General features: G+C 41.7%; 2 protein-coding genes and 1 long non-coding RNA gene across 3 annotated transcripts in view; all 3 read left to right on the forward strand.

Annotated features, from left to right (window-relative positions):
- The first annotated feature begins 1,387 nt into the window (after window positions 1-1,387).
- On the forward strand, window positions 1,388-7,902 carry LOC139419298 (mucin-2-like). The gene is made up of 3 exons (XM_071169247.1): window positions 1,388-1,445; window positions 5,076-7,215; window positions 7,560-7,902. Exons 1-3 carry the CDS (start codon window positions 1,388-1,390, stop codon window positions 7,900-7,902), a joined length of 2,541 nt encoding a protein of 846 aa, XP_071025348.1.
- A 239-nt stretch (window positions 7,903-8,141) lies between these two features.
- Window positions 8,142-8,989, forward strand: LOC139418832 (uncharacterized). Its single transcript, XR_011635354.1, has 3 exons — window positions 8,142-8,407; window positions 8,505-8,569; window positions 8,856-8,989. It is a non-coding gene; the product is annotated as an uncharacterized lncRNA (long non-coding RNA).
- A 12,867-nt stretch (window positions 8,990-21,856) lies between these two features.
- The window catches only part of LOC139419300 (mucin-2-like), a 50,208-nt gene continuing 47,667 nt past the window's right edge, over window positions 21,857-24,397 (forward strand). Inside the window, exon 1 of the mRNA XM_071169248.1 lies at window positions 21,857-21,986. Within this exon, the coding sequence (XP_071025349.1) occupies window positions 21,857-21,986 (130 nt within the window). The remainder of the gene's footprint in view (window positions 21,987-24,397) is intronic.

Here is a 24,397-nt window from a genome sequence, read left to right on the forward strand (position 1 = left end):
TGCAGCCTTTCAGGTTATGTCGATATAGGACTCATTTTACTGTGGATATAGATACTTGTGTACCTGTTTCCTCCAGCATCTTCACAAGGTCCTTGCTGTTGTTCTGGGATTGATTTGCACTTTTCACACCAACGTACGTTCATCTCTAATAGACAGAACGCAACTCCTTCCTGAGGCGTATGATGTGGTCCCATGGTGTTTATACTTGTGTACTATTGTTTTTACAGATGAACGTGGTAACTACAGGCATTTGGAAATTGCTCCCAAGGATGAACCAGACTTGTGGAGGTCTACAATTTTTCTTTAGATTTTTCCATTATGTCAAGCAAAGAGGAACTGAGTTTGAAGGTAGGTCTTGATGTACATCCACAGACTCCAACCTAAGTGTGTGTTAACTTTTGACTTTAACTGTAATGACTTCACCCCGTACTCTGTGATATTAGAATAATACGAACATGGTTTGAAGATGAATGCTAAAATGATCACAGTCCTTATTCTGATTATTGTAAATTGACCCACTACTCTTTAAATATCCAATTGCCACCACAACCACAGTCCCTGCTACAACAACCACAGCTGAACCAAATACAACCACAGCTGCTGCCACATCCACAGCTTCTGCCACAACAACCACTGCTGCTCGAACTACGAACAAAGCAGCTTCCACCACAACTGCAGCTGCTGCCACCGCAACTACAGCTGCTGACATAACAACCACAGCTGCTCCAACTACAACCACAGCTGCCACTACAAACCCAACAGCTTCTGCCATGACAACAACAGCTGCTCCAACTACAACCAAAGCAGGAGCCACCACCATAACTACAGCTGCTGCCCCCACAGCCACAGCTGCTCCAACTACAACCATAGCTGCTGCTACTATGGGAGAATGATGTACATATATGGAGGAACAAAATACTGTAACACAAGAGAGAGATACACTTATAGAGTGCATTTGCCATTCTGGTAAAATGCATTGTCTATTGTATAGGACAGGAAGCCAGAGTAAGGCCATGAGAGTATGGGACAGCTGAAAACACTAAAACTGGAGACACATAGTCTGCTGATCTTAAATAACCACATGAAGAGAAGGCGACACATAGGCGCCTAGGACAGCTGGACATACCAAGGTCAGAGGGATATACAAAGGAAGGGGTCAGCCAAATGACCAACTGATGGACTATAGACATAGGCCACATATTTTTAGGACATGGAGATGCTGAAGGAATGTCAGAAGAGACACATAGTCTACGAATCCTAATAAGGACAGACATACCAAAGAACACACCAGGCTGAACGTAAGGGGGCCCATAGCATAAGATAGGCATGTATTATTTTTGGGACATGAAGAGGTCCTGTCACCATTATAACTTGACTGAAAGCAGATATGGGCATTATCGAGCTGAACAAGCAGGATGCACAGATTGGCAGAAGGACTGAGGGAAGTAACTTCATTTGCATGTGGGATGGACTCATATGTTGTATGTGTATAAATCAGAGCCAGTGCTCTGAAAAAGGTGTGTGTTCCGCGGACCACTCCGGCTTACAATACGTTGTATTAAAAGTCTATTATTGAATTCACAGGTTCTTGCAAGTGTCATATTTTGAAATGATTAGCCACGACACTACGACAACCATAGCTGCTCCTAAATAAAAACAGATGCCATCACAACAACATCCATTGTTACTGCAACAACAACCACAGCTGCTGCCTCCAGTGGCAGCCTCCAGTTGAAGATAAGTCTTCTCACAATCTGCCTGGCTGTGATGTCATATCTGCTTCACTTATACTGGTAGACTAATCATCATCTTGACAACATACCTCAACATACACAAACCAAATCCTATTCAGAATTTTTTATAAACCTTGTGATTCGAACCCTGAGTGCTGATTGGCTGAAAGCTGTAGTATATAAGACCGTATATGTTTCTGGCAAAAAAAAACATTAATAATTAAAACATAACTAATTATGTTGGTAACCAGTTTATAATAGCAATAAGGCACGTCTGTGGATTGTGGTAAAGGGCCAATATACCATGGCTAAGGGCTGTATCCAGGGACTCTGCGTGCCTAAGAACAGCCCTTAGCCATGGTATCCTTTGGTCGTATACCACACCTCCTCAGGCCTTATAGCTTAAATATATCATAAAATAATATTTAGTTTGAAAAGAGTAAAGATGCCTAGAGAGAAAATGAAATAGCTGTAGGATCTTCTAAAACAACTGCTGCTAATCGGTCCCCTTCACCCTGAAGTAATCGTCCTTGAAGTCACAGCAATAACTGAATTATTTGATATCTATTATAACTCAACATTTTATTTTGTGGAATTATGCACTTTAGTTCAGTATTACTTTGAGTACCTCAAATAATATAGGAAAAATTCATTAAGTAGTATCTATTTCTTTTCTGTATTGATTTATAATGTATACAGAACAAAAATATAAGCGCAACATGCAACATTTTCAAAGATGTTTCTGAGATACAGTTCATATAAGGAAATCAGTCCATTGAAACGATTTGAAATGAGGCCCTAATCAATAGATTTCACATGACTGGGAATACAGATATGCATCTGTTGGTCACAGATACCTTAACAAAAAGGTAGGGGCGTGGATCAGAAAGCCAGCCAGCATCGAATGTGACCACCATTTGACTCATGCAGTGCAACACATCTCCTTCACATAGAGTTGATCAGGCTGTTGATTGTGGCCTGTGGAATGTTGTCCCACTCCTTTTCAATGGCTGTGCGAAGTTGCTGGATATTGACGGAAACTGGAACTTGCTGTTGTACACGTCAATCCAGAGCATCCAAAACATGCTGAATGGGTGACATGTCTGGTGAATATCCAGGCTACGGAAGAACTGGGACATTTTCAGCTTCAAGGAATTGTGTTCAGATCCTTGGTTCTTCTATTTCACCTCACAATTGACCAACACTTTGTTACGTTCATGTTTTTGTTCAGTATTGGGTTGAAATTCACTGCACGAATGAGGGATCTTACAGATAATTGTATGTGTGGGGTACACAGATGAGGTAGTCTTTCATGTTGAACACTATTATTGCACACAGAGCGAGTCCATGCAATTTATTATGTGAGTACATTTTTACTCCTGAATGTATTTAGTCTCGCCATATCAGCTGGGTTGAATACTTACTGACTCAAGACATTTCATATTTTATGTTATTTTTATGTTTTCATTCTAAAAACATAATTCCACTTTGACATTATGGAGTATTGTGTGCCGGCCAGTGACACAAAGTCTCAAATTAATACAAATGTTGGCTGCAACACAACAAAATGTGGAAAAGGTCCAGATTCTGTAATACAGCTATTCTTAGATCATTATCATTGGCATAATAATAGCCTTTATTTACTTTATCAAAGACGTGGTTTGGAGATGTGCACATCCTGGGTGTCATCAATGGTTGTCTTCATACGTATGCGGAAACATATGGGTGTGGTGTCATTGGAAAAATAACCTTGTATATTTGTGGTTTTGGCATTTCCTTAGGAAAATTAGCTTGATGAAAACAAAATAAATGTATCACAATGATTATGTAATAGATTAATTTACATTATGTATTGCAATCAAATACAATTGGTACATTAAATGTGTCCAGGGGTGTAATCATTACAATGGCGTTTCTATTGAGCAAGTTCAGCAAACCTATCTGAATCTGTACAATAGAAACAATAGTTGTAGTTGTAAAACAGAACATTTTGCAACTGTTTGTACAATTGATTGCACCCCTGGTATGTGTGTCTCCGTGTACTGCTAGATTAGGAATTCAGTCATAACGTGGGGGAGGCATCATTCATTCTTCTTCAAAAGATGATTACGATACAACTCAGCACACCTTTTCCTTTACATCTCATTCATCATAATGATGTCATGAAGGTTGTGCTTTAAACTATAAAGGCTGTAGCAATGCAGGAGCTTAGTATGGTTTGGAGGTGCACAGTTACTGAACACTGAGGATTTCAGCTACATCACAATTTAAAAAAATTGGTAGGTGTGGTTTTTGAAATATTGTGTTACATTTATTTTTTATTATGATTAGACTTCTGTGTATTTTTAAAAGTGAACTTTTGGAAGAAACATTTGTGTATGTTAACTGACAAGGCTATAACTCGTAAAACTTCCTCTATACCGCTGTTCCTTGTCCTTGTTCAGCCTGGATTTTATCATCTGAAATCATCTCTAGTTAAACTCTTATTCCAGGTACCAAGGGTCTGATCAGAATATCTGACCCCTTGGTCCAGGAATCATCTTCTTTAACCTAGAGTGCTTTGTCCTGATAGAGGAATTCAAGGCTATAGTTTCAGACTTGCTGCAGGAGGTGTGCAAATGTTTCAATTCTTAATGACTACATGTGTTTTATGATTGATGGTGGGTAATTACAGTCATTCATATTCATGTTTTTGCTCTGCTGTGTATGTGTTATGGTAAATGTGTAAAAACACTAAATCGAAGGATTACATTCTCATTTGAAAATCTACAGATTTAGTGGTAAATCTATACATTTACGGATTATACAATAACACATGCACTGTAGCGTATCTATGTGTTTTTATTCAGCTGACCTCTTAGCCAGGTCTAAATAAAAAAATATGCCTTCTGACCTAAACAGGACTTCCTGGATAAATAAATCATGGTTAAAATAATAAATAAAAGTAAAAAATACAAATGTGCATTAATAAAATATTAAATATCAAGACAAAGAAGTTGTGGATCACTTGATTAAAAACATCACAAACAAGACTTACTGTACATAAACAGACAAAATTACTGCGTTTACCATTAGTGATCTCTTTCCACAATATTCAAGTTTATATTACATTGGTCAAAGTCATTCTGTTGATAAATATTTGTATTTTACCTTCAAATTAATCATGTGTGCCCATCTCTCTGTGACCACAGACTAAAAAGAAAACAGTTTCAAAGATGAACAGAAAAATTCTCATAGTCCTTCTTCTGATTATAGGTAAGTTCATTCTCTAGTCTTTAAATTGTAGATCATTATGAAATTCTAAAAGATATTCTAAAATCTATGCTTTTTTATTTGCAACAGCATCAGGGAATGCCCAAAGCCCAACAACGAATGCCCCCACAACCACAGCTGCCCCCACGAGCACCACAGCTGGCATGACGACTACCACAATTCCGGTCACAACAACCACAGCTGCTTCGACTACAACAACAGCAGCAACCACCACAATCACAGGAGCTGCCATCACAACCCCTACTGCTCCTACTACATCCATATCTCCTGTCATGACAACCACAGATGCTCCAACTACAACCACAAATGGAGTCACAACATCCACAGTTTCTCCCACAACAATCACAGCTGCTGCCACAACAACCACAGATGCTCCAACTACAACAACAAATGGAGTCACAACCACAGTTTCTCCCACAACAACCACAGGTGCTGCTACGGTCACCACAGCAGGCATCACAACTACCACAGATTCTCATTCAACAACCACAGCTGCTCCAACTACAACCACAGCTACTGCTGCAACACCAACCACAGCTGCTGCCACGACAACCACAGATGCTCCAATTACAACAACAAATGGAGTCACAACAACCACAGTTTTTCCCACAACAACCACAGCTGCATTCACAACAATCACAGGTGCTGCAACCACAACCACAGCTGCCCCCACGACCACCACAGCTGGCATGACGACTACCACAATTCCGGTCACAACAACCACAGCTGCTTCGACTACAACAACAGCAGCAACCACCACAATCACAGGAGCTGCCACCACAACCACTACTGCTCCTACTACATCAATAGCTCCTGTCATGACAAGCACAGCTGCTCCAACTACAACCTCAAATACGTCAATGATGACCACCACAGCTCCTGCCATGACAACGACACCTGCAACTGCTGCAGCAGCCACCTTAACCACAGTTGCTGTCATGACAACCACAGATAATCCAACTACAACCACAAATGGAGTCACAACATCCACAGTTTCTCCCACAACAACCACAGTTTCTCCCACAACAACCACAGGTGCTGCCACCACAACCACAGGTGCTGCTACGGTCACCACAGCAGGCATCACAACTACCACAGTTGCTCAATCAACAACCACAGCTGCTCCAACTACAACCTCAACTACGTCCATGGTGACCACCACAGTTCCTGCCATGACAACGACACCTGCAACGGCTGCCGCTGCAACCACAACCACAGTTGCTACAACAATGACCACAGGTGCTCCAACTACAACAACAGCTACTGCTGCAACCACAACCACAGCTGCCAAGACGACTACCACAATTCCGGTCACAATAACCACAGCTGCTTCGACTGCAACACCTGCAGCAACCACCACAATCACAGGAGCTGCCACCACAACCACTACTGCTCCTACTACAACCACAGCTCATGTCACGACAACCACAGATGCTCCAACTACAACCACAAATGGAGTCACAACATCCACAGTTTCTCCCACAACAACCACAGCTGCTGCCACAGCAACCACAGATGCTCCAACTACAACAACAAATGGAGTCACAACAACCACAGTTTCTCCCACAACAACCACAGGTGCTGCCACCACAACCACAGGTGCCGCCACCACAACCACAGGTACCGCCACGGTCACCACAGCAGGCATCACAACTACCACAGTTGCTTATTCAACAACCACAGCTGCTCCAACTCCAACCTCAACTACGTCCATGATGACCACCACAGTTCCTGCCATGACAACGACACCTGCAACTGCTGCAGCAGCCACCACAACCACAGTTGCTGCAACAACAACCACAGGTGCTCCAACTACAACAACAGCTACTGCTGCAACCACAACCACAGCTGCCCCCACGGCCACCACAGCTGGCAAGACGACTACCACAATTCCGGTCACAACAACCACAGCTGCTTCGACTACAACAACAGCAGCAACCACCACAATCACAGGAGCTGCCACCACAACCAATACTGCTCCCACAACAACCACAGCTGCTGCCACAGGAACCACAGATGCTCCAACTACAACAACAAATGGAGTCACAACAACCACAGTTTCTCCCACAACAACCACAGGTGCTGCCACCACAACCACAGGTGCTGCCACCACAACCACAGGCACCGCCACGGTCACCACAGCAGGCATCACAACTACCACAGTTGCTCATTCAACAACCACAGCTACTCCATTTACAACCTCAACTACGTCCACAGATGCTCCAACTACAAACACTGTTGGCGTTGCTCCCACAACTACAGCTGCCACCACAACAACCACAGATTCTCTAACTACAAACACAGCTACTGCCACATCAACAACTTATCCAACTACAACCACAGTAGCTTCCTCTGCAACCACACATTCTGCCACAACAACTATACCTGCTGCCACTATTACCACAGCTGTTCAAACTGCAACCAACGCAGCAGCCAACACAACCACAGCAGCTGCCACAACAACCATAGTTGCTGCCACGACAACCACAGCATCTCCAACTACAATCACAGCTGACAAAACAACAACCACATCTTCTGCCCCAACAACTACAGCTGCTTCCTCTACAACCACAGCTGCCTCCTCTACAACCACAGCTGCTTCCTCTACAACCACAGCTGCTTCTTTTACAACCACAGCTGCTTCCTCTACAACCACAGATGCTTCATCTACAACCACAGCTGCTTCCTCTACAACCACAACTGCTTCCTCTACAACCACCGTTGCTGCCACAACAACTATACCTGCTCCCACGACAACCACAGCAGTTGCCACCACAACCACAGCTGCTCCATCTACATCCGGAAATGCCCCCACAACAACCACAGATGCTCCAACCACAAGAGACACAAACACAACCACAGCTGCTGCCACGGCAACAACTGCTTCTCCAACTAGAACCACAGCTGCTTCCACTACAACCACAGCTGCTTCCACTACAGCCATAGGTGCTGCAACGACAACCACAGCAGCTGCCCCTACAACAACAGCTGCTCCAACTACAACCACAAATGCCCCCACCACATCCACAGCTGGCAACAGGACTACCACAGTTGCTACTACAACAGGCACAGCTGTGTCTACAACAGCCAGAGCTACTACAGCAATAGCTGCCACCACCACCACTGCTGCTGGAACGAATACCACAACTGCTTCGACTACAGCCACAACTTCTGCGACGACAACCACAGCTGCTGCCACAAACACCACTGTACCAACGACAACCAAAATTGTTCCCACAACCACCACAGCCACCGCTACCACAACTACGTCAACAGCGGCACCGACAGCGAATGAGGGGTCAATGGGATTAGGATTCAGAATGATCCGTGCATTCCAAAGTGACTATACTGATTCTTCCACAACAGCATATCAGGAACTGGCAGAAAATGTTACCACAGAGGTAATCAGCTAATCTTTTAACAACATTGTGTCACTAACATTGTGTCACTGACTTCACTTTTGAAATTACTGATGCTAATTTGTTTCTTTTTTTACAGGTGAATCATGGTTACAAAAGAATTTACCCTTTAACATACGTAAGGTGTAGGATTATTCAGTTCACGTAAGTAACAATAATTGTTTTCTGTAAGTCTGTGAATCTCTCCATTCAAATATAATTATCTTGCAATAACAGTGATAATGAATGATATATTAAGAAAACAAATACAAATAATTACCATACATTGTCTTGTTTTCTTAATACTTTCTTGGAAACATCGGTTTTAGTCCGTCATTGGAAATAAGAATTTGTTCTTAACTGACTTGCCTAGTTGAATAAAGGTACAATATTTTTTTTTTAAGATCTGACCTCGAAATGAAAACTAAATCTTTCTATATTTCGTTTACAGGAGAGGGTCAATTATTGTCAACATGACCCTTATTTTCAAGAACCAGACAGTGGTTCCCAATGTAACGAGTGTGGAGCAGGGATTGAATGACTCTCTGTCTCACGGGAACACCTTCCTCGACATTGATACAACCTCCATTACTGCAAGTAAGTCAAGCCATCACTGCTGACCTTGTCATTGTCATCACTCTCAACATTGACTCATGGCACTCTATATTGGGTAAATTTTTATGAGATAACTTCTGTGGTGTTACAGGAACTACAACTTCTGCAGCCACCACAGTTGCTGCAACTACCACAGCCACCACAACAACCACAGCCACCCCCACAACAACAACAACAGCTGGTCCTACAACAAACGCAGCTGCTTCAACAACATCTGTTATTGAATCAACAATAAGCAATTCTGCCGCCTCCAGTGGAATAAGCTACAAGACAAGTCTACTCATCTGTCTTGTTATGTTGTCACAACTGCTTGACTAATACTGATATAACTGATCACCACTATGACAGGGAAACTTACAAACAATGCAATCATATTTATTATTAGAACTGTATACTATTTATTGAACAGCTTGAGGATAATGTAAAAAAAAGATAGCTGTTCTACCAATTATCAACAGGATCTTAAGAATCTTGATAGTTATTCCTTCTACTTACTGCACTAATACTTATTGTAACTGAATGGTGTATTTATCCTGTTTTGTAATTCTCTATTACTCATACTTTGAATGAAGAAAATGCTGGTTTCATTTTCTGTACCGGATTAATGAAGAAATTAAATTAAATGCAACCCATTACCTGAAAAGACATTCACTTCCCTTAAGTTACATTTCAATAATTATTATTGTGTGCCAACTGCATCTGTTATGTCTTGTTCACATACAACATAAACACCACTTTATTTCTATGATAGGAATGAGATATGAATATCAGAAGATCGATTTCAAGCCGAACAGGACATTTGTTTACAATGGCAACAACAACAAAAAGACAATGGCTATGATAAGTTTGGACAGTAATCGCAGAAAGGGCATTTCTAAATTCATGAATATCTGAAGGTATATTTCATAGGTCGAAATTCATTAAAATATTAGACTGGCTGTAATATGTTACTGGGTTTTTGTGAAGTGAAATATGTTGTCAACACACTTTAAAAATGGGATAAACGAGATTAGTCCTTTCAGATATAATTTTTTGTTCCGCTTATCTATTTCATTGTTCATCTCCTATAGTCTTGAGGGAGGGCTTTGAACACACCTCAACCATTTTTTTGTCACCCTGATTTCGCCAATTGTGTATCTATGTATTTCTCTGCTAGAGTTGAAGTATTAGAGAGAGGCCTTACAGACATTATAAAACCAGTGTATCTCTCATGTACACAAAACTGTGTCACGTATCACATCAAGGCAGAAAGATTAACATATTTTGGTGGGAAATAAAGGCCTAATCACAAAATGTTCATGCTATGCTAACTGAATGGTGGTCTTAGAGTATGTTGTTAATTTATAGGTAATTTAACTTCAGGCTCTTTGTAGAAGGTATCAACCTCAGAAAAATAACCATGAAGGGACTTTCAACCTCTAACCCATCCATTAAAAATACCATGCCTAAATATAATTATTTGCAGACTTGATTGAATTGATACAGGACTTGGTAAATATTCTTAATTCATTAGTAAGAGGGAACTACAACGCACAAGGCAATGTTTAATAGATTGTTTTATTTTTTTCAACATTACAAAATTAATCTTACCTCCAAATGTTCTCTTGCTGGTTCCTAGTTTCTCATTGTGGTGACAACAGATTGTCTCGCATATCCTGAAAAAGATGGAGTGTGAATATATATATATACACCAGGTATACCAAACATTAGGAACAGCTTCCTAATATTGAGTCGTTTTGCCCATGGCACACAAATAATCCATGTCCCAATTGTCTCAAGGCTTAAACATGCTTATTTAACTTGTCTCCTCTCCTTCATCTACACTGATTGAAGTGGATTTATCAAGTAACATCAATAAGGGATCATAGCTTTCACCTGGTCAGTCTATGTCATGGAATGAGAGTTTGTAATGTATGTAAACTCAGTTTATATTGGATTAAGAAATAGATGCTGAACGACAGAGTTGAAATTTGAGCCTAAAGTTACTTAACTTTAGGAGCAAAAAAAAAGATAATAAACAAGTAAGCCACCACAATTAACAATATGTTAATATAGATACAAATGTAGTTTAGGCATATCCTCTTTTTATGAGCTGTAAATTGCCACTGAAATCTAAAGAATGAAAAACAATACATTTGTATATCAAAATTCAAAAGTCACTCGCAAATCTGAGCTATCTTTTATCAGGTGCGTGGTAACGGTTGAATAAAATGTTCTTTAATAAGCTTTAATAAGCTTTGACGAAGGCCGTAAGGCCGATACTACCCTGCCTTTCTAAGGTCTTTCAAAGCCAAGTTAACAAACAGATTACTGACCATTTCGAATCTCACCATACCTTCTCCACTATGAAATCTAGTTTCAAAGCTGGTCATGGGTGTACCTCAGCCACGCTCAAGGTCCTAAACGATATCATAACCGCCATCGATAAGAGACATTACTGTGAAGCCGTATTTAACGACCAGAATAAGGCTTTCGACTCTGTCAATCACAACATTCTTATTGGCAGACTTAACAGCCTTGGTTTCTCAAATGATTGACTTGCCTGTTTCACCAACTACTTCTCCGATTGAGTTCAGAATGTCACATTGGAGGGCCTGTTGTCCGGATCTCTGGCAGTCTCTATGGGGGTGCCACAGGGTTCAATTCTCGGGCCGACTCTCTTCTCTGTATACATCAATGACGTCGCTCTCGCTGCTGGTGATTCTTTGATCTACCTCTACTCAGACGACACCATTCTGTATACCTCTGGCCCTTCTTTGGACAAAGTGTAAAATGCTGCCTGTCAACCCGGAAAAAAACGTTGCACTGGTAATATACAGTGAGCTCCAAAAGGGTTGGTACAGTGACACATTTGTTGTTTTGGCTCTGTACTCCAGCACTTTGGATTTGAAATGATACAATGAGGTAAAGTACAGACTGTCAGCTTTCATTTGAGGGAATTTTAATCCATATCAGATGAGCCGTTTAGAAATGACAATACTTTATTTACATACTGCTCCATTTCAGGGGACCAACAGTATTTGGATAAATTCACTTATATGTGTATTAAAGTAGTCAAAACTTTAGTATTTGCACACAATTATTACATCAAGCTTGTGAATCTACAGACTTGTTGGATGTATTTGCAGTTTGTTTTGATTGTGCTTCAGATTATGTTGTGCCCAATAGAAATGAATGGTACTGTAAATGATGTACGGTGTCAATTTGGAGTCACTTTTATTGTAAATAAGAATACAATATGTTTCTAAACACTTATACATTAATGTGGATGCTACCATGATTACGGATAGTCCTGAATGAATCGTGAATAATGACGAGTGAGAAAGTTAGACGCACAAATATCATACACCCTTCAAAATGCTAACCTCCCATTTTTGTAATGGTGAGAAGTTAGTATGTGTCGTGTCTTTACTATCATTAAATTGAAGACTTAGTTTTTATCAAATATTCTCTGTAATTAGTATTACGCGATCAAACTGATTAATCATGTAACTGTAATTAACTAGGAAGTTGGGGCACCAAGGAAAATATTTAAATTAAAGTTATAATTTCCCAATATAATCTTTCAGATATTTTATATCTGATCAATTAGTCTTCGAATTAATGAACTATTTACTTTACCTCACGTTAGTCTCATTCCAAATGTAGTGAATTGTTGGTTATCTGCACGAACCCAGTCTTCACTATGAGTCATCCATACCTCAATTGTCTTAAATCATTTATTTATTAATTAACTAAACAATCACAGAAATGCATAAACAAACAGCAGACAGTTACAAGGAATGATAGGAGAATGTGCCCTAGTGGGCTAAACCGGCATGGTGGCTTGTTAGTTAAAAGAGAAGATGGGGGTCGACTAAGATGAGACACTACAAAGTTGATAATTATAACATTTGAAATGCTAAACCTTTGCACAATAACGCTTACTCATTCAGGAACAATTGCAATCAATATATATATTTACACTCAGTGTGTCGTCGGGATCTTTGTTGAAAAGTTAGTTTCGTATCGAAATTACCCTGATTTTGGCGGGGATGGCAGCCCGAATGGGGATTCCGTCCCTGTCACTTCGGCACGGCTTTAGGTGTGTTACTGAAGCTACTGTCACGGTGGAGGAGCTTTTGGTCGCCGTAGGAGAGAAGGTAGGATACGAGAATGTTGCTTATGCATCCCGGATGAATAAAGCGGTGGTGTTATTTCTTAAAGAAGAGTGTCTTGTTGATCGGATGGTTGAGCATGGTGTACTTCTTAAAGAAGAGTGTCTTGTTGATCGGATGGTTGAGCATGGTGTACTTCTTAAAGAAGAGTGTCTTGTTGATCGGATGGTTGAGCATGGTGTTCTTCTTAAAGAAGAGTTTCTTGTTGATCGGATGGTTGAGCATGGTGTACTTCTTAAAGGAATATTTAATCAAGGGTACGCCGCTTTTTTCTTCATCAACAAGGGTAACGATTTCAAATGTACCGCCGTTTATTCCAAATGAGCTATTGGAGCGCGAGTTATTGCGCTTTGGGAAGTTCGCCAGTTCAATTAAGGTTGTCCCGTTGGATTGCAAACACCCGACAGGTGTTTATGTTTTTGGACTCACCGGAGCAGACTTTAGAGTTATCGTTTAAAATCAAGTATGACAATAGACTGTATATGGCTTATGCTAGTATGTGTAGTCAACGGTGTTTTGAGTGTGGGGATATTGGCCATAAGTGACATGCTTGCCCGAAAAGGGAGAAGGCAGAGGCAGGGGCGCAGGTGATCATTGTAACGCCTGGGCCCACTGATGTAGGGAGAGGTGGGCTGACAGTGGTAGAGCAGCCACAAGCACCTGTTGCTGAGGAACAAGTTATCCGTGTTGAGGGCACTGAGTTGCAACTTGTATTAGAGGCAAATGTTATGCAGCAGAAAAGTATTGTTGTAGAAGGTAAGGATGTATCTGAAGAGCCAGTTCCTCAGACTGGTGAGCAGGTGCCTAGTACGAGTGCTGGGGTAAAGGAGGGGGTTCATGTGGAGCTAGGCTAACAGGTAGTGGAGAAGTTGCCCACTATGAGTGCTGGGGTTCATGTGGAGCTAGGCTCCTAGGTACTGGAGGAGGTGCCCAGTACAAGTGCTGGGGTAAAGGAGGGGGTTCATGTGGAGCTAGGCTCCCAGGTAGTGGAGGAGGTTCCCAGTACAAGTGCTGGGGTAAAGGAGGGGGTTCATGTGGAGCTAGGCTCCCAGGTATTGGAGGATTTGCCCACTATGAGTGCTGGGGTTCATGTGGAGCTAGGCTCCCAAGTAGTGGAGGAGATGCCTACTACAAGTAATGAGGTTCAGGTGGGGCTAATCTCCCATGTAGTGGAGGAGATGCCTGGTATGAGTGATGGGGTGCAAGTGGGGATTGTTGAAAGGGATGTGGTAGAGGGGAGTCAGTTGTCTGTGGCCTCAGCTGAGGATCAGGAGAAGGATATGGATATCTTTTTTGATATGATAGCAGCTGGTGAGGACTCAATTTACGATCTAGAGGAGTTAAATTAGTTTCTGGATCAGACTTTTGGGAAATCTTTCAAATTGGCAGATTATTTTGTTGTTGATAAGTGTGTGAGGTCAGCTGTGATGTTACAGAAGACGGTGGCGTTAGACCAATTGAGTGAGAAGAAGCGGTTTTGCGTGAGGAAATGTATTACTGCTGTTGCAGCAGCTAAAGGTGGTGGGAAACGTGGTCAGGTTAAGAGAAGATTAAAATAATGATGATGATCATGCTTCATAGGGTGTCTTTTTTCTCTTTGGTTTCTCTGTGGTTTCTTCTGCTTTTCTTTTCTCTTTTCAATATGTAGGTACTAAGGGTAGGTTATCTCAATATTAATGGGGGAAGGGGCAGGAATAAGAGGGCTTGGGTATTAGAAGTAATAAAACAGAAAAGGCTTAATGTAGTTTTTCTACAGGAGACACATAGTGATGAGGAAAATGAGGTTGACTGGGGTATGTGGTGGGAGGGGCAGCATGTACTCAGTCACGGTACTAATTTCAGTGCTGGGGTGGCAATCTTGTTTTCCTCAGGTTTAGGGGTGACCGTGGTATCTACACCAGAGATTGTCAAGGGTCAAGCTTTATTGGGGTTCATTATTATTTATTGGTGGATGTTATGGGTTTAAAAAAATATTTTTTTATGTTTATGCTCCCAATGAGGGTACAGAGCGTATTTCTATATTTGATCAAATAAAGGAAACCTTAAGACAGTGTGATCAAGAGGGGTGTATGGTTTTAGGGGGTGACTGGAACTGTACAGTGGATTTTACTGTTGATCGCACCGCTGAAGAACCTCACCTGTGGTCAGCCACTTGCCTGTCTGGCCTATTAACTGAGTTTGAGCTTTCTGATGTGTGGAGAGTAAGGAATGCAAAAGATAGGCAGTACACATGGCTAAATATTAATGAAGGTCGTGTCAGTGCAGCAAGGTTAGACAGGTTGTATGTATCTGAGCAATACTGTAGTAGGGTTGGAAAGTGTGCCATTACTCCTGTGGGTTTCTCTGATCATCATATTGTTGCTGTTGGTATTCACTTGTCCTGTCCACGAAGGTCATCACCTTACTGGTATTTTAATATTAAATTGTTACATGATGTCATGTTTTGTGACAGGTTTTTGTTGTTTTGGAAAAAATGGAGGGTTACAAAAGGGAATTTTGAGTCCTTGAGACAATGGCGGGAGGTTGGGAAGGCCCAAATACGAATGTTTTGTCAACAGTATACTGTTCTGTCTCAAATTGAAGTTAAAGAGACTATCAAGGCCCTTGAACAGGACATAAAGTCTATTGAATTGATGCTTCTCACTCAGAAAGACCCTGGACTAGTCATGAATTTACAGGACAAGAGACATGAACTGAGGTCGTTTCTGCATGGAAGAGTGAAGGGTGCCTTGATTAGGTCTCGTTTCGCTTCCATCAAGGATATGGATGCTTGTAGCGCTTTTAAAAAAACCTAGGACAGTCGACATTGCAACGTAAACAGATGGTCTGCCTTCGTCTCCCTGATGGGAAGGTGACTGCGGATGACAGTGAAATGCGTCAACATGCCGTGGATTTCTACTCGGCCCTCTATAAGGCGGAGGATTGTGACTCTCTGTGTACTGAACAGTTGTTATACGGTCTTCATCCATTTTGGACCTCAGCAGAGAGTCGCATTGGACTCTGATATTACACTGCAAGAGCTGTCCACATCAGTTATGCAGCTCTCAACAGGCCGAGCCCCTGGCATCGATGGTTTACCATCTGAGTTTTATTAGCACTTTTGGGGGTCTATTGGGGAGGATTTTTATGAAGTGGTGTGTGAATCTTTTCATGAGGGTTCTCTTCCTGTATCCTGTCAATGTGCGGTGCTTTCACTGTTGCCAAAAAAGGGGGATTTGGCTCTCATAAAAAATTGGAGACCTGTTGCTTTGCTGTGCGCTCAATACAAAATTGTTGCTAAATGTCTCTCAAACAGGTTGAAAGAGTATCTGGGATTGTTGGTCCACAAGGACCAGTACTACTGTGTACCTGATTGCTCTATTGTTTACAACTTGTTTCTGATAAGAGATGTTTTAGACATTTGTAAACTGTCTGATATACAGTGCCTTGCGAAAGTATTCGGCCCCCTTGAACTTTGCGACCTTTTGCCACATTTCAGGCTTCAAACATAAAGATATAAAACTGTATTTTTTTGTGAAGAATCAACAACAAGTGGGACACAATCATGAAGTGGAACGACATTTATTGGATATTTCAAACTTTTTTAACAAATCAAAAACTGAAAAATTGGGCGTGCAAAAATATTCAGCCCCCTTGAATACTTTGTAGCGACACCTTTTGCTGCGATTACAGCTGTAAGTCGCTTGGGGTATGTCTCTATCAGTTTTGCACATCGAGAGACTGACATTTTTTCCCATTCCTCCTTGCAAAACAGCTCGAGCTCAGTGAGGTTGGATGGAGAGCATTTGTGAACAGCATTTTTCAGTTCTTTCCACAGATTCTCGATTGGATTCAGGTCTGGACTTTGACTTGGCCATTCTAACACCTGGATATGTTTATTTTTGAACCATTCCATCGTAGATTTTGCTTTATGTTTTGGATCATTGTCTTGTTGGAAGACAAATCTCCATCCCAGTCTCAGGTCTTTTGCAGACTCCATCAGGTTTTCTTCCAGAATGGTCCTGTATTTGGCTCCATCCATCTTCCCATCAATTTTAACCATCTTCCCTGTCCCTGCTGAAGAAAAGCAGGCCCAAACCATGATGCTGCCACCACCATGTTTGACAGTGGGGATGGTGTATTCAGGGTGATGAGCTGTGTTGCTTTTACGCCAAACATAACGTTTTGCATTGTTGCCAAAAAGTTCAATTTTGGTTTCATCTGACCAGAGCACCTTCTTCCACATGTTTGGTGTGTCTCCCAGGTGGCTTGTGGCAAACTTTAAACAACACTTTTTATGGATATCTTTAAGAAATGGCTTTCTTCTTGCCACTCTTCCATAAAGGCCAGATTTGTGCAATGTACGACTGATTGTTGTCCTATGGACAGAGTCTCCCACCTCAGCTGTAGATCTCTGCAGTTCATCCAGAGTGATCATGGGCCTCTTGGCTGCATCTCTGATCAGTCTTCTCCTTGTATGAGCTGAAAGTTTAGAGGGACGGCCAGGTCTTGGTAGATTTGCAGTGGTCTGATACTCCTTCCATTTCAATATTATCGCTTGCACAGTGCTCCTTGGGATGTTTAAAGCTTGGGAAATCTTTTTGTATCCAAATCCGGCTTTACACTTCTTCACAACAGTATCTCGGACCTGCCTGGTGTGTTCCTTGTTCTTCATGATGCTCTCTGCGCTTTTAACGGACCTCTGAGACTATCACAGTGCCGGTGCATTTATACGGAGACTTAATTACACACAGGTGGATTGTATTTATCATCATTAGTCATTTAGGTCAACATTGGATCATTCAGAGATCCTCACTGAACTTCTGGAGTGAGTTTGCTGCACTGAAAGTATAGGGGCTGAATAAACAAACGAGGTCCGCTCCACGGTTACCAGGGGGGCTTCAGTGGGGCTTCAATGGGATGAAGACTTTGTTTTTTTTTCTAGGCTCCGATGTCTTTCAGAAAAAAAACTGGTAGGGTGTATTGGAGAAAGTGTGTGCCAGACTGTAGAGATGGAAATGGGTGCTGCCCCAGCTGTCTTATAGGTGAAGGGTCCTGGTAGCTAATAATCTTGCTGCCTCTACCCTGTGGCACAGACTAATGATTTTGCAGCCACCAAAGAGTCTGATACAAGAGCTTCAGAGGACCCTTGTCAATTTCTTCTCGTCTGGACAACACTGGATTAAAGCTGCAGCCCTGTACCTGCCACTGCAAGAGGGTGGGCAAGGCCTGGTGGACATTTCCTCTAGAATAATGGCTTGTTGTAGATTGTTGTACAGAGACGGTTCTAGCTGGGTCGAAACAGCCTACATATTGATGAGGAGAGCGGGCTGTTTGGGCTTAGACAAGCACCTTTTCCTCTTAAAGCTGGAGGGGGGTGATTTGCCTGGCCTGACTCCATTTTATGAGTCTGTTATGCAGGCTTGGAGAGTCCTTGTCAAGTCCCGTAAGACCTGCACACGCCACCAGGGATGTGGCTTTTTAAAGAGCCTCTTTTTCACAACACTGCCATCCAGTCCCGTGTTTTGGGTTCAGCTAGCCTATGTTCATGCCTTAGGCGTGGGGTGTACCAAGCTGGGTCATCTGATGCGGAGCAGGAGCAGATCATTGGAGGAGCTGGGAGAAAGAGCGGGGATCCGATCATCTCGCCAAATGAGGAAGGTCGTTGCTGAGGTCTGCGACTCTTTGCCAGTGCTTCATATGCAGTATGTGACTGACACTTCCAATTCTGATAGGTGGAAGAAGGGTCTGGATTATGTGTTCCTTGCACTGATTGTTAGTGCTGCGATGGGGGCAATCGAGGAGGACGTGGGATGCTGCTTTCCTTCGATACCCGGGAGCTGGGGGAGTTCAAGGAGGTGGGAAAGAAGGCCATGTACAGAATATGTGTAAAGGTGTCCCATGCCTCTTCCCTGGAAGGGGTAAAATCGACAAGGTGGGCGGGTGTGCTTGGTTCAGGTGCCTCTCCAAAAGGCTGTTGGCAATCATTATACAAACTGCCTATTGATAAGAGGACAGCTGACCTCCAATGGAGGATAATACATGGAGCTATAGCCACCAACATGCATCTGGTACACCTGGACCCTACTGTTGGGGAGGGGAGTCCATTCTGTGCTGAGTCTGAAACTCTGGCACATCTTTTTTTTACTGTGTCCCAGGTTGGTCGGTATGATTGAACTGATCACTGATTGGTTCTCAACGTTGGGAGAGGTTCTCTGTTCCCAACTGTATATATTTGGGCCAAAGTACAGGTTCAGTCAAAATGGTGTAGTTGTGTTGCTTAATTTTGTGTTAGGTGCAGCAAAATTAGCGATATGGAAGACCCGAAAGAACAGTTTTCGGGGACAGGGGTCTGTGGATGTGGTGGGAATGCTGGAGGGAATGTTGGCAGCGAGACTAAGGGTTGAGTTTGCCTAATATAAACTTGTCAACAATATTGATCTAGTTGAGTATATGGGGTATTCAGAGGCTCTTGTGTTTAGTTACTGTGGAGGAGGAATTGGAGTTGTGTTTTTAATTGATGTGTAACTGTGGTATTGTGTGGTGGACCCCCAGACCCAATAAAGATGATTTAAATCTCTCTCTCTCTCTCTCAGAGTGGACTGTTCAGAGTGATTCATTCGTTATAGAATGGATGTTTCGGCGGTTGTCGTTCTTCGCATTCAATGATACCGAATTCCTAGCTGCAGACTAGTAATTAATATCAAAGACTTGTTCTTATTCTGTCGGTATCGATAGTCTAAGAGTTTAACCACGTGGTATGGTTAAAAGATTCAGCAATGGTCTACAACCTTTGTCCTCCCATGATTGAGAGAAAAATCTGGGTTTTTTTCAGAATTGCAGAAAAGGGGCTGTCCCTGGATGCCTGACCCTAACTGGGCTCACGGGCGGTTCTCTGATTTAGATCAACTCAAAAGGGAATTGGAGTTTCCTTCATTAAACAGTCCAAAATCACATTACACAATTTTACAAACAGTATCATACTCACTCATTCATCTTATACAACAATTAGATGTAAACCTCATATCTGAGGCTATTATATAAACAGTGTTATGGTAATGTGGCCACACGTCTTCCATGAACTTCCCCAAGTTGTAACAAACGGATTCTTCACCGATCTTTTATACCTTCTCTGGAACGTAAACGTTGTTAGGACCTCAAGTTCTGTGAGGTGGAAGGATTTCCTTTGTTCTCTATGAACATTTACTCTCTCTATACTGCCCTAGGAATTTACGACCTCACTGACCACAGCAGCCTGGTTGAATGGAGCAAAGAGCGGGGGATGGTGTTCGCTGTACCTAAAGAGGGCAACGTCATGACATACAGTATGTCTTGGGGGAATGACATGAAATTCAGGACTTACTCATCTGGTTAATAAGAAAAGTCTGGATTGTCCGTCTGTAGACACTATACAAATACTCACAATATCAACAAACTATCCATTGATAAACAACTGCTTCCAAAGATTCCAGATAGGTTTAGAGTAAGGGTTAGGGTAAGGGTTACATTTCTGGTTAGGGCATAGGTTAAGTTTAGGGTTAGAGTAAAGATTATGGTTAGGGCTAGGGTTAGTTGAAATGTTACTGATAGTCTGTAGACCACCTACAGATGGACTAATCCAAATAAGTGTTGCCGAGTGCAGTCGCAGACACATCCAGGGCTCTTAGATCATATCAGTAACAAAGAAGGCTTTGATAAGAAGTCGACCGTCAAAGGATAACAAGTACTGGAACACACACACATACCAAACCCTTTGTTCTCCCTTAGTCTGCTTGGAAACACCCCAAGATAGCATAAACAAGGATGTTAGGATGTTGACGTCAGGTACTAGGCCTCACCAAATATTATTTATCCAGACCTGGGACTATTCTGGTTTGTGCTAGGTTTCTGATGTCTTGACAATGCCAACTGAAAAAAAAGTGTAATAACTGAATTGATCAATGAATGAACATACAAATGAAAGGATGAATGAATGAAATTGCTAGACAATATATTTTATTTAATCTTTATTTAACGAAACAAGTCAGTTAAATACTAAATCTTATTTACAATGACGGCCTAGGAAAAGCTTTGTTCAGGGGCAGAACAACAGATTTTTACCATGTCAGCTCGGGGATTTGATCTAACAACCTTCCGGTTACTGGCCCTAACCACTTGGCTACCTGCCACCCCTATATCAAGATAATTTGTTACATTTAGATGTACTCAAACCTTACACTGGATTACATGGTTGTAACACAATAGATGAAAACCTGTGATATCAAAGCAATAGTTAAACCCCAAAATCAAAATTTAGGCCGAGCTGCAATGCAAATTGACCACTAGATCTGGCAGTGTTGTATCAGACAACAACCTCTCCCTCAATGTGAACAAGACAAAGGAGCTGATCATGGACTACAGGGGGCCGAGCACGCCCCCATCCATATCGACAGGGCTGTTGCGGAGAAAGTCAAAAGCTTCAAGTTCCTCTGTGTCCACATCACTAAGGACCTGTCATGGTCCAAAAACACCATCACAGTTCTGAAGAGGGCAAGACAACGCTTTTTACACCCTCAGGAGGCTGATAAGATTTGGCATGGGCCCTCAGAACCTCAAAAAGTTATTCAGCTGAACTATTGAGAGTCTTGACTGGCTGCATAACATAGCTCAGTATGGAAACTCCTCAGCATCTGAACACAAGGTGCTACAGAGGGTAGTGCATATGGCCCAGTACATCACTGGGGCCGAGTTCCCTGCAATCCAGGACCTCTATACCAGGCAGTGTCAGAGGAAGACCCTCAAAATTGCCAGCCAGGTCGTAGACTGTTCTCTCTGCTATCGCACAACAAACGGTACTGGAGTTCCAAGTCTAAGAACCAAACGTCACCCGAATAGTTTCTACCCCAAGCCATAAGATCTGTAAATAGTTAGCTATATGGCTAACTATTTAACTATCTGGACTGTCTGCATTAATCTATAACTTTTTGACTGAACAAATACACTGCTGCTACTGTATATTATCTGTCACTTTATTCCTAGTTAAATGTCCATATCTACCTCAATTACATCGTACTCCTGCACATAGACTCAGTACTGGCACCGGATGTAAATATAGCCAAGTTGTCGTTACTCATTGTTTATTTATTATTACATGTTTAGCTTTTCTATTATTGCTCTATTTTCTTTCTTTCGGCATTGTTGGGAAGGGCCCGTAAGTAAGCATTTCACTGTTAGTTTCTACCTGTTGTTTCAGGAAGTATGAGACAAATAACATATTATTTGATTTAGAATTAGAAATGGAATGACAAACTATCAATTAGGTCATTATTCCTTCGTGGTATTAAGATGCGACGATTCAAACTCGGTCCTTGTTCGGGTTCCTCATCTTTGATTTGTTATTTTTTAGCTGTTGCAAAATAATTGACTGCATGATTACATCTGCAAACTCACTTGAGTTTCAGATGACCCAAAGCAGAGTTTTAGCAATACTTACATAGAATGGCACACCAAGCGTGTAAGACTCAAGAGGGAATATCAAAATCTTTGTACATAATTAAAGGGAGGGGGACAGTGTGGTAGCAATTAGAGAGGTGTATCTGTACGATCACCGTCTTGAAAGAGACATGATTCATGACAGTGGAGAAACACTGAAGACAACCTTAACTGTCACTGTAGGAAGAAGAGTATTTGTGTCTTTCATTGCTGATGTTAGATCAGTGTAAACTATATAGCAGAAGCTCCATCTAGTACAATAACACATATTCAGTTGTTTCAGGTCAAGTTGCCTAATGGTAAGGTATTGGTTTGAATCTTTGCACGGTAAATATTTTCTCTGACACTTTCCTGTCTTCCTGTACTGCAGTGTCACTCCTTAAATCACACGGCCGGCTTGTGTCTTTCATAAATTATTGTTTGGGCGGCAGGTATGGGGTTGCAGGTGTGCAAATCAAGTCGCCATCCGTGGGGACAGGACATACAGTATCATGGAGGCACCTGACGACAAATGTGACTTAAGGTGGCTCTCGGCAGAACCACACCTGTCTCTCTGAATCAGACATACTGTATCTGTCATGCCTATAGGTGATGTTTCGAAGATAACAAGGACAAACAAGGATGTAGCCTTTCCAATATGCAACTAATTGTGCTTTCAAACCATGAAATATCCAAATACTTACCTTGAAATGTATTTGAAAGTAATTAAAATAAATTAAATTGTATTTGAACCCAGGTCTGTTTTTTACAAGTATCATGCAGCATGTATAAGTTATATTCAAGAATCAATGGCTATGTTCATTTAACAGTCCAAAAATGGGACAGGACATATCAGGGAGGCAACAAATGTGACTTTGCCCTACATTACGTGACTTTAAGGTGCCTCTCCACAGAACCACACCTGTCTCTCTGAATCAAAGACATACCTGTCATATGGTATGTGGTGACGAGAGGGAAGGTGACTTGGCAAAAACAACAAGGACAAACAAGGATGCTGCCTCCCTACAATCTTAATAATAACAATACACTATTTATTTATGGAGCACCTTTTGTATAGCCAAGGATACTAACATTTAAAGCTACAGTCGGACATTTGGAATACAACAAAACTACCGCCCGCCACTCAAATGTATAAACAATGCTATGTAAGCAAGGACTGACAATCCATGAGATCTAAATTCTAGTTTTAATTACTAAGGGTTTAAGCCATACAATAGCCCATAGCAGGGGTGCAACTTTGGTTTTAGAAGTGGGCGGAGACATAACTTGAACGGGGTCTGGGGGTCCTCCCCTTTTTCGAGGCAGCTAAAGCTCATTTCCTGCATTTCTACACAATCTAATATAACCAACGGTCCTTCTAGCCATCTCTATTTAGAACAACAAAAAGTAAGCAAAAATGCCCACAGTCATCAAGCTACAGTAAGAGATCATTATAAAATAAGTTTGAGGGATTGATAAGACTGAACTTGATCAATGGTAATTAAATAATCAATATTGTCTTGCACCTTTAACTGTTAGCGTTGCAAATGAACAACCCTTACAAATAAAGTACAAAGACTTAACTTTTGATTCAGAAGGTCCAAAAGGCTTCTTGACAGCTTCTAACCCCAAGCCATAAGACTCCTGAACAGCTAATCAAAGGGTGACTAGCATTGCCCCCCCCCTCCTCCTTTTACACTGCTGCTACTCAATGTTTATTATTTATGCATAGTCACTTTATTTTTTAGGTAATTTTTTATATAACCTTTATTTAACTAGGCAAGTCAGTTAA

The sequence above is a fragment of the Oncorhynchus clarkii genome, chromosome 10 (genome assembly GCF_045791955.1).
Source record: "Oncorhynchus clarkii lewisi isolate Uvic-CL-2024 chromosome 10, UVic_Ocla_1.0, whole genome shotgun sequence".
Taxonomy (NCBI): Eukaryota; Metazoa; Chordata; class Actinopteri; order Salmoniformes; family Salmonidae; genus Oncorhynchus; species Oncorhynchus clarkii.

Excerpts from the sequence above, each read along its gene's own strand:
- LOC139419298 (XM_071169247.1), top strand. The coding sequence starts at position 1,388 with ATGGGCATTATCGAGCTGAACAAGCAGGATGCACAGATTGGCAGAAGG. Across the intron at positions 1,446-5,075 it reads TGGCAGAAGGACTGAGGGAA|CATCAGGGAATGCCCAAAGC; the intron begins GTAACTTCATTT and ends TATTTGCAACAG. Across the intron at positions 7,216-7,559 it reads CCATTTACAACCTCAACTAC|CTGCTTCCTCTACAACCACA; the intron begins GTCCACAGATGC and ends CAACAACTACAG.